Raw genomic sequence first — 14190 nt, forward strand, 5'->3', positions numbered from 1 at the left:
ACAATTTTTTAAAATATATTTGTTTACTTTGTGCTCCTATCGTATTTTTGTATTATTTGTTGCAACTTTCTGACCCGCCCCTTCTGTACGTCTCTAAAAAAAAAGCTTATTATTTCACCGGATTCCTCCTCCAGTATAACTTAAGATTCTCATTATTTCGTGCCACTTTGTGGGAAGTTTTACCGGCCTGTGTTGTTTTTCCTTCTCGCCCTCCCGCTGCGGTGGGCCACCAGCGGAGAGATGGGCGCTGAATCATTGCTCGTTTGTGCCGCAGCGAGAGACGCTTTTGACTTTGTCTTGTCGAGTCCTGTCTGGTTAGCGGACGAAAATGGGTCCCGTGTCCCAGGGGGGGAGTCACAGCGGCTGTGTCTGATCCACTGAGCCGGCACTGTTAAGATAATGCGGTTTTAATTCCGTGCAGTTTTCATCCCGAGTGCGTAGCTCAAACGAGTGTGTACCGACCCGCTGGGGCAATGAGCAGAGATGGTCTAACTTTCAAACCTTGTGGGTAGTTAACCGTGGCCGTTCCCATGGATAGACCAACCTCCGCCAGGGGAACGTGTAATTTCCATCACTTTCTTGCCGGCTGCCAGTCGAGACGAGCGACGATGGCCTTACATCTTCTTGGTTCTTTCGGTAAAGTCACGTAGAAGGGAAATAATAAAATGATAAAAATAAAACAATGAAATACAATTCTCACGACGTTTCGGCCACAACGCAAGCAGCCGTCCTCAGGTGAAGAACAGGTCTGTCGGAAAGACAGCGTCTGAATGAACACCACCAAGCTGTCTTTCCGACAGACTTGTTCTTCACCTGAGGACGGCTGCTTGCGTTTGTGGCCAAAACGTCGTGAGAATTGTATTTCATTATGTTTTATTTTTATTGTTGTATTATTTCCCCTCTACGTGACTTTACCGAAAGAGCCAAGAATATGAATCCCTGCAGTCACGAAAGTTTTAAATAGAGATAGCCTTACACTTGAGACACTTTGACAATCGTTAGTAGTGGCTAAAGGCAGAGCTTGCCTTTTGGTTAGTTAGGACGCAGCTGGCGGGCGCGCACACACACAAGCACACTGTCATTGCATCACTCCCACTCCAGCCTTGCGACACAGCGCGTGGTGGCTGAGTCTTGGGTGCCCGGCGAACAATGCTTGGAAAGCAGCACCGTGGAGAGAAATTCACCCGTGCGATTTGCTCGGGTCCTCTTGTTGTTCGCGGGGCCCCACCAATTACGTGCGGCGGTAATCCGCCTAGAAACCGGCCCGCCCCGAATTGAGCCATTATGCGCCGGGTGTCATGGTCAAACCAACAGTCCTGCCGAATTGCCTTGCCGTTGCATCTCCCACCCTCCCCACCACCACCACCACTCACTTCCAAACAAAGAGCCCCCCCCCGCTAGCCCCGCCAGCCTCGCCAGCCCCCCCACTCCCTTTGACAGGCACGTTCACTCGAGCACTGACTCAATAAGGGTGACAAGCTTGTGTTCGCCGTGTTGACTTAAAGAGAAAGCGCTGGCTGTAAACAAGGCTTGAGTCATATTGACCCCCCATTCATGCCGCTTGGCTGAAAAGGCTGACGCACCGCATTCGGGAGCCGTTGGCGTGAGCAATGGAGTTGCCCCCGTTGGGTTTGATTTCCCGTGAACTAGGAACTGTTGACACGAGCAACGCCAGTCGCCGCTGTTGGCAAAGTTCCCGTTGACTCGGCTGGAGGAGCTGCGATGCCTTCCCCGTGTCACCAGCTGGTCCAGCGGAGCACGTTTCTGAGACCCGAGTTCGAGTCGTGTTGCTGGGCTGTGTTGGGCCTGTGTTTGTCTCCGTGCAAAGAGCCAGTTGTTTTTTGTGGGAGTTCGTACGGTCAGTTTGTGTCGCAGTGAAACTCCTCTTATCGTCGGTGGCCCTGTTACCCGTGACTCATACTATTGACGGTCCAAGTTTTAATGGGGCTGCTTCTTCTTAAAATCAGTGTAACGATTCGCAACCCTCAAGATGCAACAGACTGTCTTGATTTATGATCACAAGTTCGTTCCAGGATTTACTCCATTATGTTTAACAACATTTCTGTAATTGTAGCAGCTTCTTGTGGACGCAAGTGTGTCTCGCACCTGCTTGCGTGGGTGACTCTGAATCTGATATTCCAGAATCAGCATCTTTATTTATACCGGAGGAGGAATCCGATGAGCTACAAAGCTTTTTTTTTTTCACAGATGTCCAGTCAGGGCAGATCAGAACATTACAGCAACAAACAATACAAAAACACGATAGGAGTGTAAAGTATAGGACATGTAAACAAATCACTTCGAATAAGTACAAATAAAACCATATATATTTTTAATCTTTCCAGGTAATGCTTAGCTTATTTTTAAGAAGTGACCTGGCCATCAAAAAATGATAGCTCAATGAGAAGTGGCTTATCCGCGTGGAAATCTATGGCAGCATAATTATCTAAATAATCTACAAGCATGTTTCTAAATGTGGAGGGGAATAACTGGAGGGCCGCTTACAGTGTGACCTGCGCACGGTGTACAAAACGAACAAAAGAAAACGTAGATCCTCACACGTGCGATGTCATTCACGTGCGTCGTATGACCTGGCCACCACCGTGAGCCTGAGAAAAATCGACTGCCACTGTAATGGAAACAAATCGATGCATCACTCCACCGACACTTTGAACTAACGTGTTTTCGGTGGTCGCGCTGAACTGCGATTATAGGGACAGTCGCTGGGGTAATGTTTCCACACTTTGGCACGCAGTAAATTCTCACGAATGTTTCTGTGTCGGGTACTCGACGAACGAACTTGAGAGTGATTTACAGTACTCAAATGGTAAATGCTGTGGGTTACTCTTGGTGTGCTGACTAATTTGCACGTTTTGTTTCCGTGACAAACCTTACTCATCGGCTGTGGCCGGGTGGTGGCGGTTTTAACGACGCATTTATATTTACCCGACATAACCCAACAAAATGTTTATTATGATTGGGTCATGTGGCCAGTCAAAATTTGCGTAGCCTGTGGGCACATGAGTACACAAGCGCGCATTACTATGTCACTCGCACAACTATGCACACCAGTCACATCCCATGATTAGTCAAGCATATCGGTGCTTCTCTGTTCTCCATCGCACATTGTTTCCACGCTCCCATTTGGCAATGATTGTGGTCTGATACTGCACATGGTTACAGCCCGTGCGTAATCGCTAACGCCCAACGAACACAAACATTACCATCGGACTTCTTATTATCGTGTCAAACGCGCTATCAGATGGCTTTTGTCGATAACATCTGGCGAGGCGGCGGCATTTGTTTTAATCAGCCTGGCTGCTCATGAGACTCTGAAGATTGAAGTAGGGCCAGAGTTTGGCAGCTTAAATAAACGCTGCAGTGAAACATTGGTCTGTAAGGCCCTTTGCTGGTGGCCTTGATTTTGCTGACCTGCCCCTCCTAGACATCTGTTAAAAAGAGCTTCATAGCTTAGTCTAAATAAAAAAATATTCTGAATCATTAAAACAATGTCCGTAGAGGCACAAACCTTGATTCGTTTATTTATTTGCACCATATATCGTGAGAATTAAGGCTCCTGAACGAGTAAAAAACACAATACCGGCTTTCGGCTTCCGCTCGGCAACTAGTTTTGGCCTAGCGGCTTTAAGTCAGAATCTGGAAAGTCAGAACATCAATATCCCCTGACCCAGATTCTTAAATGGGTGTTTCGCAGAATTCACCTGAGCAACAATCCGATTCAAATGAGAATAGTATTGACTGTGAAAAACTATGTGCAATGCCAAAGCAGATTTGTGTATTGGCATTCTGTGTCTGTGCACAGCTGTTTCATCAGTCCACTGGTGGTGGGGTGAAGGCCTCCCCACACCACGCGAGCTTTCGCGGTTATTTGACCATACTTTTCCCATGCTGGTCAACATGGTCCCATTTAAAATATCTATATTCTGGTCATTTTGCTACGCATCTTTTCCTGCAGGCGGACCCAGCGTTCCTGATACCGGCCGTGCCTCCGTCCTCCACCTCCCCGGGCTGTACGACGTCCGACGGGGAGGGCGGCAGCCTCGCCGCCGCTTCACTGCGCTCTTCTCCAAGCCCAGCGACGACAGCGACGACGGAAATTTCGTCGGAACCGCAGCCGCAGCAGCAGCAGCAGCCGCAGCAGCAGTCGCCGCAGCCGCAGCAGCAGCAGCAGCGGCGGAGAAGATCCTCGGGAGGAGCGGCGCTAGCGGCGGCGGCGGCGGCAGCAATGGCCGGGACTGAGATGGGAACCGGCCGGAAGCGTTGCGTGGCCGGGACGGCTCGTGACGCGAGCACGCTGACCGAGCCGGAGTGCCTGGGCCCTTGCGATCCCGGCACCACGGTGTGCCTGGAAGGCATCGTGTGGCACGAGACATCGAGTAAGTGGACGAGAGGGAGGATGTGACCTCCTTTTGCATTCCTGGTCACAGCGGATATCGGTGGCGGTGAGCAGTATCTGAACCCAGTCTTCCTATTTTACGAAATTATACTGACCAGCGTGGTGAAGTATGGTCAAACAACCTCCACAACCGACACGGCATGCAGAGGGTTTTGTCCGCAAGGGGGATGGATAAAATGGTGCAAAAATAATCATTATTATGATATACAATCACCTTCACTTTAGGATACAACGCGTCTTTCTGACTGATTTAAAGTGCTTTAGCCACGTCTGCCGGATCGCAGGCCAAATGTGCACATCCTGGGTGTGTTTTCGTCAGTTGTGTCTTCTATTTTTAACTGGCAAGGAGTGTATAAAAAAAAAAAAACAAGAGATAGACCACACACTGACAGATAACAAATGTCCGGAGAAGATAAGATTGTACAAGGCCCCTTTGATGCAGAGCTGTGCTCAGTGTTTTTGTAATCTCGAAACAAGTTGAGATGAACCCTTAATGTCTGTAACACCATCCCCCTTTTGAAGTGCTGGAAGAGTATAGCGCGCCAGCCGGATATGAAAAGTTAACCAGACAAAAGTGTTTTTTATATTTTTTTCGAGATGGGCCAGATGGCACGGAAGTCGTAGTGGCACCGAAGCTGGCAACCGCTGAGATGCCGAGTTCCAATCCCGGGTTTCAGCCGCCCGTGAATTTAACTGTGTTCTCATCTGTATTGGGGCACTGTTTGTCGGTTCGGTCACCAATGACTGCACAGTACAAAATGTAATAAAAGGTTGTTTTTTTTTACTTGGCTTATTCCAAGCCTAAACAATTTGGTTTGATTGACGTGCAACAAACACTTTTTGCAGGGCACAACACAATGTGTGTCCCCTGAATGTGGATAACGAGACCTATTAAATTGACTTCAGAAGTGGGTTCTCTGACATCATGGGACCTCCTTTGCCAGTACCAAAATATGAGAATAGGTTTTCCCCTTTTTTCTGGCAACAAATCAGGTGTTAAGATGTTAAAACACCAAATTGAAACCTTTTACAAGGAATCATGTCTGCAATAACCACAATACTTGTGGTTACAATGGGAAAAAAAACGTACTCTGATAATACATGCATTGTCTTTAAAATAGATTGGTCCACACCAGAGACCGTTTTCTTTTGAGCCTAGTCTCAAAACGGTGTTAGACCAGAGGATGCCAAAAAGCGTACAGCACAAAGACAATGCCAACTATCAGAGTAACGAGGGCTCGGGGAGAGAATTTACATCATGGGACCTCCTTTGCCAGTACCAAAATATGAGAAAAGGTTTTCCCCTTTTTTTTCTGGCAGTTTCAAAGATAATGCATATATTATCAGAGTACGTTTTTTGTTTGCATTCGGACCACACGTATTGTGGTTAATGCAGACATGATTCCTTGTAAAATGTTTCAGTTTGGCGTTTTAACATCCTAACACAACTGTTTTGTTGCCATTAAAAATGGGGGGAAACCTATTCTCATAGTTCTCTGACTTAATTTTCTGACCCATTTGCTAACACGAGGTGTGATGCATTGCTGCAAGCTGCGTGGACATGATGGTACAATTTAAAATCTAAAGGGAATATAAATTAATCAAACATACACGAACAATGGGACGGTGCTCCATCTCCATTCTAATCACCCGGTTGTGGAAATGTCACATTACTATGGCAGGAGCGAGTCTATCCGTTTGATGAAGACACAGTGTTGACTTCCCACATGCGCGGTACGCATTTGATTAACCCACCAGACCTGCGATTTGAACTCTCAACTCTACTGCAACCGTGCATCGGTCGCTCTAACGACATTGCCACCTGGCCAGATTATGTGTTTTGGTTTGTGTGTGTGATGATATTGTTGTTGGCTTCTTGCCAGTGGTGTTTTTTTTTCACAAAGAGTATTTTGGCAAGAATTGATGCTCTTTCGATCGCGTGTTTGAAAGCCGCAAACAGATTATGTGCGTGGGGGGGGGGGTCGTGGGTTGGGGGAAAATGTGCCATGTTGAAAGGAAGGGGCCCTTGCCCAGGTGTGCGCGTGTAGTCGCTGTTATTGTAAGTTCAGAGATGTTAGCTCCCTCACCTGGTATACTGGAGGTCCTGGATTTGATCCCGACCCTGATGCCTGCTGCATATTCGGAGTTTGCATGGCTTTTTCTCTGGGTCCTCCGGGTTTTCCCTCCACATTTAAAAACATGTATTTGGAAATTTGGCCGCAATAAATTATTCACATGGTAAGCCACTTCGTTGCACTATCATTTTGGGGCCAGAATTGCTTCTGAAAAAGAGCTGTATAGCTCAGGGGGCCTTACCTGGTGAAATAAAAAAGTTTTAGTAGTTTAATAGTTTAACTGGGTTCTGCATCAAATTTAATAACAAAAAACTATGAAAATTATTAAGAAAATTAACACGCATAATTAAATGAAAAAAAATATTTACTTAAAAAATGGTTTTAGTAGTTTAATAGTTTTAACTGGGTTCTGAAGTTTAGCAAGTTGATGGTGGTCTCGGAGCCGGTCACCGATGACTGCGGACGCAATAGAATGCACGTTTACTTTTGCACTCCGTGTAGGCAATGTCTGGCGCTCGGAATTAAAAACCAGTAGGTTCGGACCGCTGTCGTGCGGCGATTTGTCTCGTAGCAGAGCGATGTGGGGAAATGCGACCACTGCAGCGCGAACGACAAAAAGCGCCGCTTGATGGAATTTTTTGTTTTCGGAAGCCGTGTGGGGATGAAAAATAAATCGCCTCCCGCAGCCGTTGTACGATGCGCGCGCGCGCGGGGTTGCAGATTTCCGCTCTGCGAGATTTCCGAATGGATTCTTCCACTCGTGACACTCCGTTAATATTGTGTCAGCGGCGATAACATGGGGTGGTGGTGGGAAGGTGGGGTGGATGTTAAACCAAACCATAAATAAAATAAAACACATTCTAGCAAAGGCCATTAGCACAATCGCTGACAGGTCGGTATTCATGCAGGCAATACTAATTGCAGTTGCTGTGTTCACCCGAGTGTGTTTTTGAAAAAGGTCTAATGATTCTCGATTGACTCTCACTTGGTTAAAGGGCATGTTGATAATTGTACCGCTGCGTACCATCTGGCCGTGTGGCGCAGTGGTTAGAGTGCTTAATTTACAATCGGAAGGTCGCGAGTTCAATTCCCAGTCGGGGAGCGAGCAAATCGGTCCATCGTCCTCAAATGAGCAGCGCCGCTGTCCGCATGAAGCCAATAGTAGTCCTGCGGATAGCCTGGCCTTCGCCACGGCAATGTGGAATTTCCATTACCGGATAAGGGGCCATCGACGAAGATGAGTTGCCGGCCGTCATCGGTTTGATCTGCAGAACACTTTGGCTCAACTCTTAACCTGTAAATTGCACCCTACGACCCAAAGGCCGGTGAATAATCCTTGCCATTTTTTCTCTTGCAGGCTTGCTTGTTGTTAATGTGGCGTGGAGAAATAAAACGTACGTGGGGACGCTGCTGGACTGCACAAAGCACGACTGGGCTCCACCAAGGTAATCCTTTAACTTGGACTAACGTAGAGATGCCGTTTTATAATTAGTGTAAAACATCTCCCGTTATCCGTAAAAGCCTCGCCAAGTCCTCAGACTCGTTTTCAGGAGGGTCATGCATTTGAATGTTGGGCACTGAACCAGGTTTACATGATCCTCTGTACATAATGCGCTTACATGGATCTTTAGTGGGGAGTGGTAGTGTAGTGGTTAGCGCGCTGCACTACAGACCTGGTGACCCGGGTTCGATTCCCGCTCATGGCCAACACCAGTGACGATTATCTGAACCGGTCCTGGGCCTCCCCAAGGTCGACTCAGCCTCAAATGAGTACCTGGTGCGGTGTGTAAACATCGCCACTAGGGAGACAAAGGCGGTCGGGCGTGGTGCTGGCCACCCACCCCCTCGTGTACCGTTCCGGCCTTCATAGGTGCTCGCTAACAGCACTTGCCCCTACAGTCTGTTAAGGCTATACGGGGGATCTTTATCTTTGCGACTTAGGGAGTGGTAGGGCAGCGGCTAGTGCAAATATGCCACAACCCGAGTTCGATTCCTGCTCACGGTCAACACCAGTAACGATTATCTGAACCCCACTGGTAGAAGAAGGTGAGGCCGGGCACGATCCTGGCCACCCCACACCGCCCCTCGTGTGCCGCGCCAGCCTTCATAGGTGCTCACTGACAGCACTTGCCCCAAAAGTCGTAAGGCTTGCACGGGGGGATCTTTGTCTTTGACTTGCAATACGTGCACATTAATCTGTGTGCGTGCATTATGGCACAGTGCCAAGCACAGGTGGTGCATTAGCCAGTCATCTCATTCGGTTAACCCCCATAGCATCTGGAGCTGTCCTAGTGGCTGCATGCCAGCGAGCCTTCAACACTTAACGTGGTCTCAAAGTGAACCTAGCCTGGTTACGTCCTCGTCGCTTACGCCACCTGAGAGCCCGGTGCGGCTCAAGTGGCACGAGGTTTCTGCTTTCTTTCCCCGCTGCAAAAAAGCCAAGCTCGTGCGGCGAACGAGACGCGCACAACGGACGAGCCGGGACGCATGCTGTTGTGACCCCGTGTGTCGTCAATTGCGTACCAAGCGACGTCGCATGCCGTCGTGAACCCCATCGTTAGCACCCCCCCCCCGCTCGTCCTTTCCCCCGTGACTCAGAGCCAGGTTTGGAATGTCTTGCGAAGCCCAAATCGTTCTGCTTTGGTTCCGTCTCAACTCGGCGAATAGCCAGCTGAATGGGAATCAGAATATTTCAGAATATTTGTTCATGCTGGAGGAATCCGATGAGCTGGAATGCTCTTTTGCACAGATGCCCAGTAGAGGCTGGTCATAAAGTTACAACAAACAATACAAAAATATAATCGGAGTACAAAATATAAGAAAGGTAGCGAAATTACGCAAAAAAATGAAGCAGCCTGGTCACAAGTAACGACTCAATGAAGTGGCTTATCACGTCGAAATTAACAGCAGCCAAATAATCAAAATAATCAAAACGCCGTGTGGGTCCCAAGCTGACTCGGCTCGAACACGCGGCAAAAGGGGCAATCGGCGGCGAATGGCGGCTGTCATCTCCGCTGTGGCGAGTGCGTGCTTGTACCCGTGCGCTCGCTCATGTCATCTCCCCCGCCAGGTTCTGCGAGTCGCCCGTGAGCGACGTGGAGGCTCGTGGCAACGGCGGCGGCGGCGGCAGCGGAGGTGGTGGCCGCGGGCGTGGCAAGCGAACCCGCGCGACCTCCAGCTCGGGCACGCTGGGCGAGCCGTGCGGCACGGGCGACGCTGCGCGGGTGGCCATGCAGGGCAAGGGCCGCGGCAGCGGAGCGGGAAGCGCGGTCGGCGCTGGCGGCGGCGACGTTGCCGCCTCCTCTTCTGTCGGTACCGGCGGCGGAGGGAAGGGCCGTAGGGGCAACCTCACGTCGAACGGGCACTGGGGCTCGTTGCACCACGGCGAGAGCCCGCGGGTGGGCCCTGGCGGCAAACGGAAAGGCCGTCCCTCGTTGGATATGTCGGCGATATCTGGGGCGGCCGCCGCCGCAGTAGCGTCTTCATTGCTGTCATCGGCGCTGTCGAAGCAGCAGCAGCAGCAGCAGCAAGCGGCGAGCGAGGAGGGCACGCGGCCCGGCAAGCGGTTGCGGCTGAGCGCGGCGAGGACCGCGGCTGCGGGCTGCGGAGGGAACGGCGCCGGATCCGGTGGCGCCGTGGCAGCCTCCGCCGACGGCGGTGCCGTGGAGCAATTGGGCCTCACGCCGCCATCGTCGTCGTCCTCGTCGTCTTCGTCTTCGTCCTCGTCGTCGTCATCGCCCACGTTCATCGACTGCCCGCACCCGAACTGCAACAAGAAGTACCGGCACATCAACGGACTCAAGTACCACCAGGCGCACGCGCACCTGGAGAACGAGGACAAGGCGGACCCAGGCAGGGGCCGGGCGGACGATGAGGGCGGCGGAGATGGCGCCGCTGGCTTTGGCGCCCGTGCCTCCAGGGCGAACGGAATGTTGGAGCATGGGACGGGCGGCGGCGGGGTTAAGACCGAGTGCTCGGAGCGCTTGAAAGGCGCTCGGGCCGAGGAGAGCATTGCCGGCTTGAACGGAGCAGACAACCCGAGCGGCGCTTCGCCGCCAGCGCTCGGCGGCAGAGCGAGGGGTCACGCGAAGAAAGTCAAGGGGGAGCCCGCGGACGCATCGAGCGAACGAGCCGCAAACCCCGCTGTCGCCGAGGCCCCCAAGCCGGAAGCCGAACATTCGGCCCGCGGCGCTTCCCGGCAGGAGGCGGACACGGAGGCGGTCAAGAAGGCGAGCGGCATCAAAACGGAAGGCAAAATGTCCCCGCATAAGAACAGAACGGCCGCCGGTCAGGAGGCGTCGCCGGCGGGCAAGGGAGCATTCGGCGCTCCCGGTGGCGGTGGCGTCGGCAGCTCGGTTCCGCCGGAAGCCGGCGACGAGACAAACGGCCCGCGCGCGAAAGACGCCCGCGCCAACAGCCCCTCGGAAGGCGCGGGAGCCTCCGCCGCCAACGCGCTGCTCGCCAAGGAAAAGAAGAAGAAGGACAAGAGGAAGTCGAAAGAGCGGGACGCCAAGGAGACGGTGAGCCTCAAGCTGAGCCTGAAGGTCATCGGGCGGTCGGACGAGGCCAAGGAGGCATCGGGAGGCGAGCTGCTGCAGTCGCTGAAGAAGGATTACGTCGTCAAGACGGAGGGCCTGACCAACGGCTCGGCCGCCGCCGAGTCGCCCGAGAGGCGCATCGCGAGCATCAAGGAGGAGGCGGCGAAGGTCTACAGCTTCTCGGACAACACGCCGAGCCCCTGCATCGGCGTCGGCTGCAAGGCCGAGGGCGCGCGCCCCCCCCACGTGCCCAACGGCAAGGCGGCGCCCGCGGCGGCCCAGCCGCAGGGCGCGGCCCTCCTCGGCTTGGAGGCACCGCCGGCCTCCAACGCCGGCAGCCCGGCCTACTCGGACATCTCGGACGAGGAGGAGCGTGGCGGAGAGAAGTCGAAGAAGTCCTCCGCCGTCCCGAAGGGTCTGGGCTTCAGCGACGCCGAGCTCACGACGCTGGACACGCGCGCCCTCCGGAGCGACGACCCGGCCTTCTTCGGCAGCTACAGGCCGTACTTTTCCCCCGTGGAGCCGGCGCCGCAGAACGCGGCGGCCGAGGGCGGCGACGGAGAACCTCCCGCGGCCGCCGCGGCCGCCGTCCACAACGGCCAGATGATAAAGAAGGAGCACGAGGAGGCGGCGCCGCCGCCGCTGTGCAGCGAGCGCCAAGCGGTGAAGAGCGAGCGCGAGGATACCCCCCCACCCTTGACTCAGCAGCTGTCCCGGCTGTCCCCACACATGTCCAACTACCAGCAGTACATGTACGGCTATCCCTACATGGAGCAGCAGCAGCAGCATTATGGCTCGGCTCCGCCGCTCGCCGGCGCCGACGAACAGGAGGCCTTGGCGAGGAAGCACGGCGGCGACAGGAAGGGAAGCGGCGCCGGCGGCGGCAAGCACCGCGCCAGGGACCTGTCGAACGGCGCCGACGGCGCAGCCAGGAGGAAGGCCCGCGCCGCTTTTGGTGGCGAGCGCGAGGCGAGCCCCAGGGACGAGTGGTCGCTGGGCGAGGCGCAGAGGGGAGAGGGCCTGGCGGCGAGGCAGATGCAGGCCAACGAGGAGCAAGGGCTGAAGCAGATGGTGGGAGCGGTGGATCACTGCGGAGGCGGCCGCGATCAGTACGCTCAGGTGAGCGCGCGGGGAGGGGGCGTGGGGGTTGGGCGGTCTCCAGCGTGGGCCTTTTGTAACCGCGGTGGGGAGAGGGGGGGGGTACTCTGATAGGCAAATAGTGCAGCAGCACATTTTACTCACTCAGAATCAGAACGTTTATTGAGACTGAGAGGAGGAATCCGATGAGCTGATGAAGCTGTTTTTTCACAGATGTCCAGTATGGGCACGGGGTCGGCAAAGTCACAAGAGCAAACAATACAAACACAGTTTAACACGTAGGCTTTCGCGACCAATATCATCCATAGTAGAGGTTTTTTTGGGTTAGATCGCGTAAATATAGAAATGTGTCGTTAAAACCGCCACCACCCGACACAGCCAACTAGTAAGGGTTGTCACGTTAACAGAACGTGGCCAATTCGTCACTAGTACAGCACAACATTTACAATGCTGGTGGGTTTTAATGGCACATTTATATGTTCATGCGATCTAACACAAATAACCTCTGTTATGAAAACAAACACCTTGGAGTGCAGAATAGAGAAAATGGTAAGCAAGTCACGAAATATAAATAATTATAGAAGTCCATTTCATTAACATCGGGCAAGGCAGCCAAAAAACAAAACGGTCCCAGACCCACACCAAGATAACACAAAGTAGCCCCTCAATACAATGCCATATTAACATTGGACTATCATACACTGGTAATTTGCTACACTTGAACCCGGATTCATCACAGCTGTCTGAAACTCGGATTCTAACCAATGTTTTCAGTGGTGCCAGCTCAATGTTTATGACCCCCACCCACCACACCGCCAACCAAACCCACCGCATATTTTCCGCTTAAATAAACATCCCACATGCAAGAGTGAAACGAAGAAAGTAACTTCACCTCAAGCACACGTGCAGAGTTTCACAACAATCAGTCACATTTGTGAATCACGTGAAAATTCGGAAATTTCAGTTGACACATTTTTAAGGAGCGCAATATTGCGCAGCTGCGCCCCCTTAATTGTCTTATTATGCAAGCAAGCTCGCGTGTAACAAAACGTTGAAGCACGGGAAATGTTAAAATCGGGGCCGCTGGCACGCGGTGTAACGATGAGCGCAATGGAATTGCGATCCAGAGTTCGCCGGTTAGATCTCCTGGCGCGGCAGTTGAAACAACGGGGAATGTGTTTGAACCCACGAGCGGAGGCCCTCCCACCTTTACCCTTTGTGTTTGAAATGAAACCTCTAAAGTTGTCAAGCATCTGGTTTGTTTGAAACGTCGAGTCAAATTCACGTCGGCACACCCATCAATCACGTGCGTACGTAACAATTCGTGCTTGAATCATTTGTATGTGAACAGAAAAAAAAGTATCTTTGGCAAAAACAAAAAAAATACAACGGGGGTGGCAGCATGCGTTGCATGTCGTGATGACAACTGACCATTCTCTTGTGCATTGTGTGTTGGACTTCTCCTTCTTTTTCACCCGTACCTAGACCCCAACCATAGACGTGCACGAGAAAGGCCGTAGTTTCCGCGGCATTACCGTTGACATAAGTGGCAGGTTTGGCCATTGTGTGGTGTTATCCATTGCCCTAAATATCACCGTGATAATAGCTCGCACAGCTCTGTTGTCAACACACGACTACCTTAAAATACAAATATATAATAGGAAACGTTTCGGGCAGTGACCTGATTTCACGGCACATGAATCATTTAGTCTATTTAATCAATTTTATTCCCTTTTAAGGCCACCGCGTTATTGATGAATGTGAGGCTTTTGTAATCTTTGCCTGTGCACCACTGCCAAACGCAGTATCTGCCAGATAATTAGACGTAACATCCGCATGTTCAAGCAGCTAACCAATTGCTAAACGGATAGTACATTTTACATTGAGTTTTGGCAGAACGTTTTGGAGACATTGACAAATACATAAGTTTGGAGATTCTGATTTTACCTGTATTGCGAGTCAGCAATCTCTGCTTTTGTTAAAATGTAATCTGCACTTGCCAATGCAAAGCATCTGCTGTGCTGGTAAAGAGGCCACGTGATAGAATTGGGTTTGGTTACGA

General features: G+C 51.8%; 1 protein-coding gene across 1 annotated transcript in view; it reads left to right on the top strand.

The window, feature by feature from the left end:
• Nucleotides 1–14190, top strand: part of LOC133354265 (zinc finger protein 608-like) — a 93366-nt gene that overhangs the window by 62427 nt on the left and 16749 nt on the right. The window contains exons 3-5 of the mRNA XM_061570973.1: nucleotides 3977–4397; nucleotides 7850–7937; nucleotides 9563–12149. Coding sequence (XP_061426957.1) covers nucleotides 3977–4397; nucleotides 7850–7937; nucleotides 9563–12149 — 3096 coding nt within the window. The remainder of the gene's footprint in view (nucleotides 1–3976; nucleotides 4398–7849; nucleotides 7938–9562; nucleotides 12150–14190) is intronic.

Source organism: Lethenteron reissneri, chromosome 46, assembly GCF_015708825.2.
Source record: "Lethenteron reissneri isolate LAM-NWPU_2019-01 chromosome 46, ASM1570882v1, whole genome shotgun sequence".
Taxonomy (NCBI): Eukaryota; Metazoa; Chordata; class Hyperoartia; order Petromyzontiformes; family Petromyzontidae; genus Lethenteron; species Lethenteron reissneri.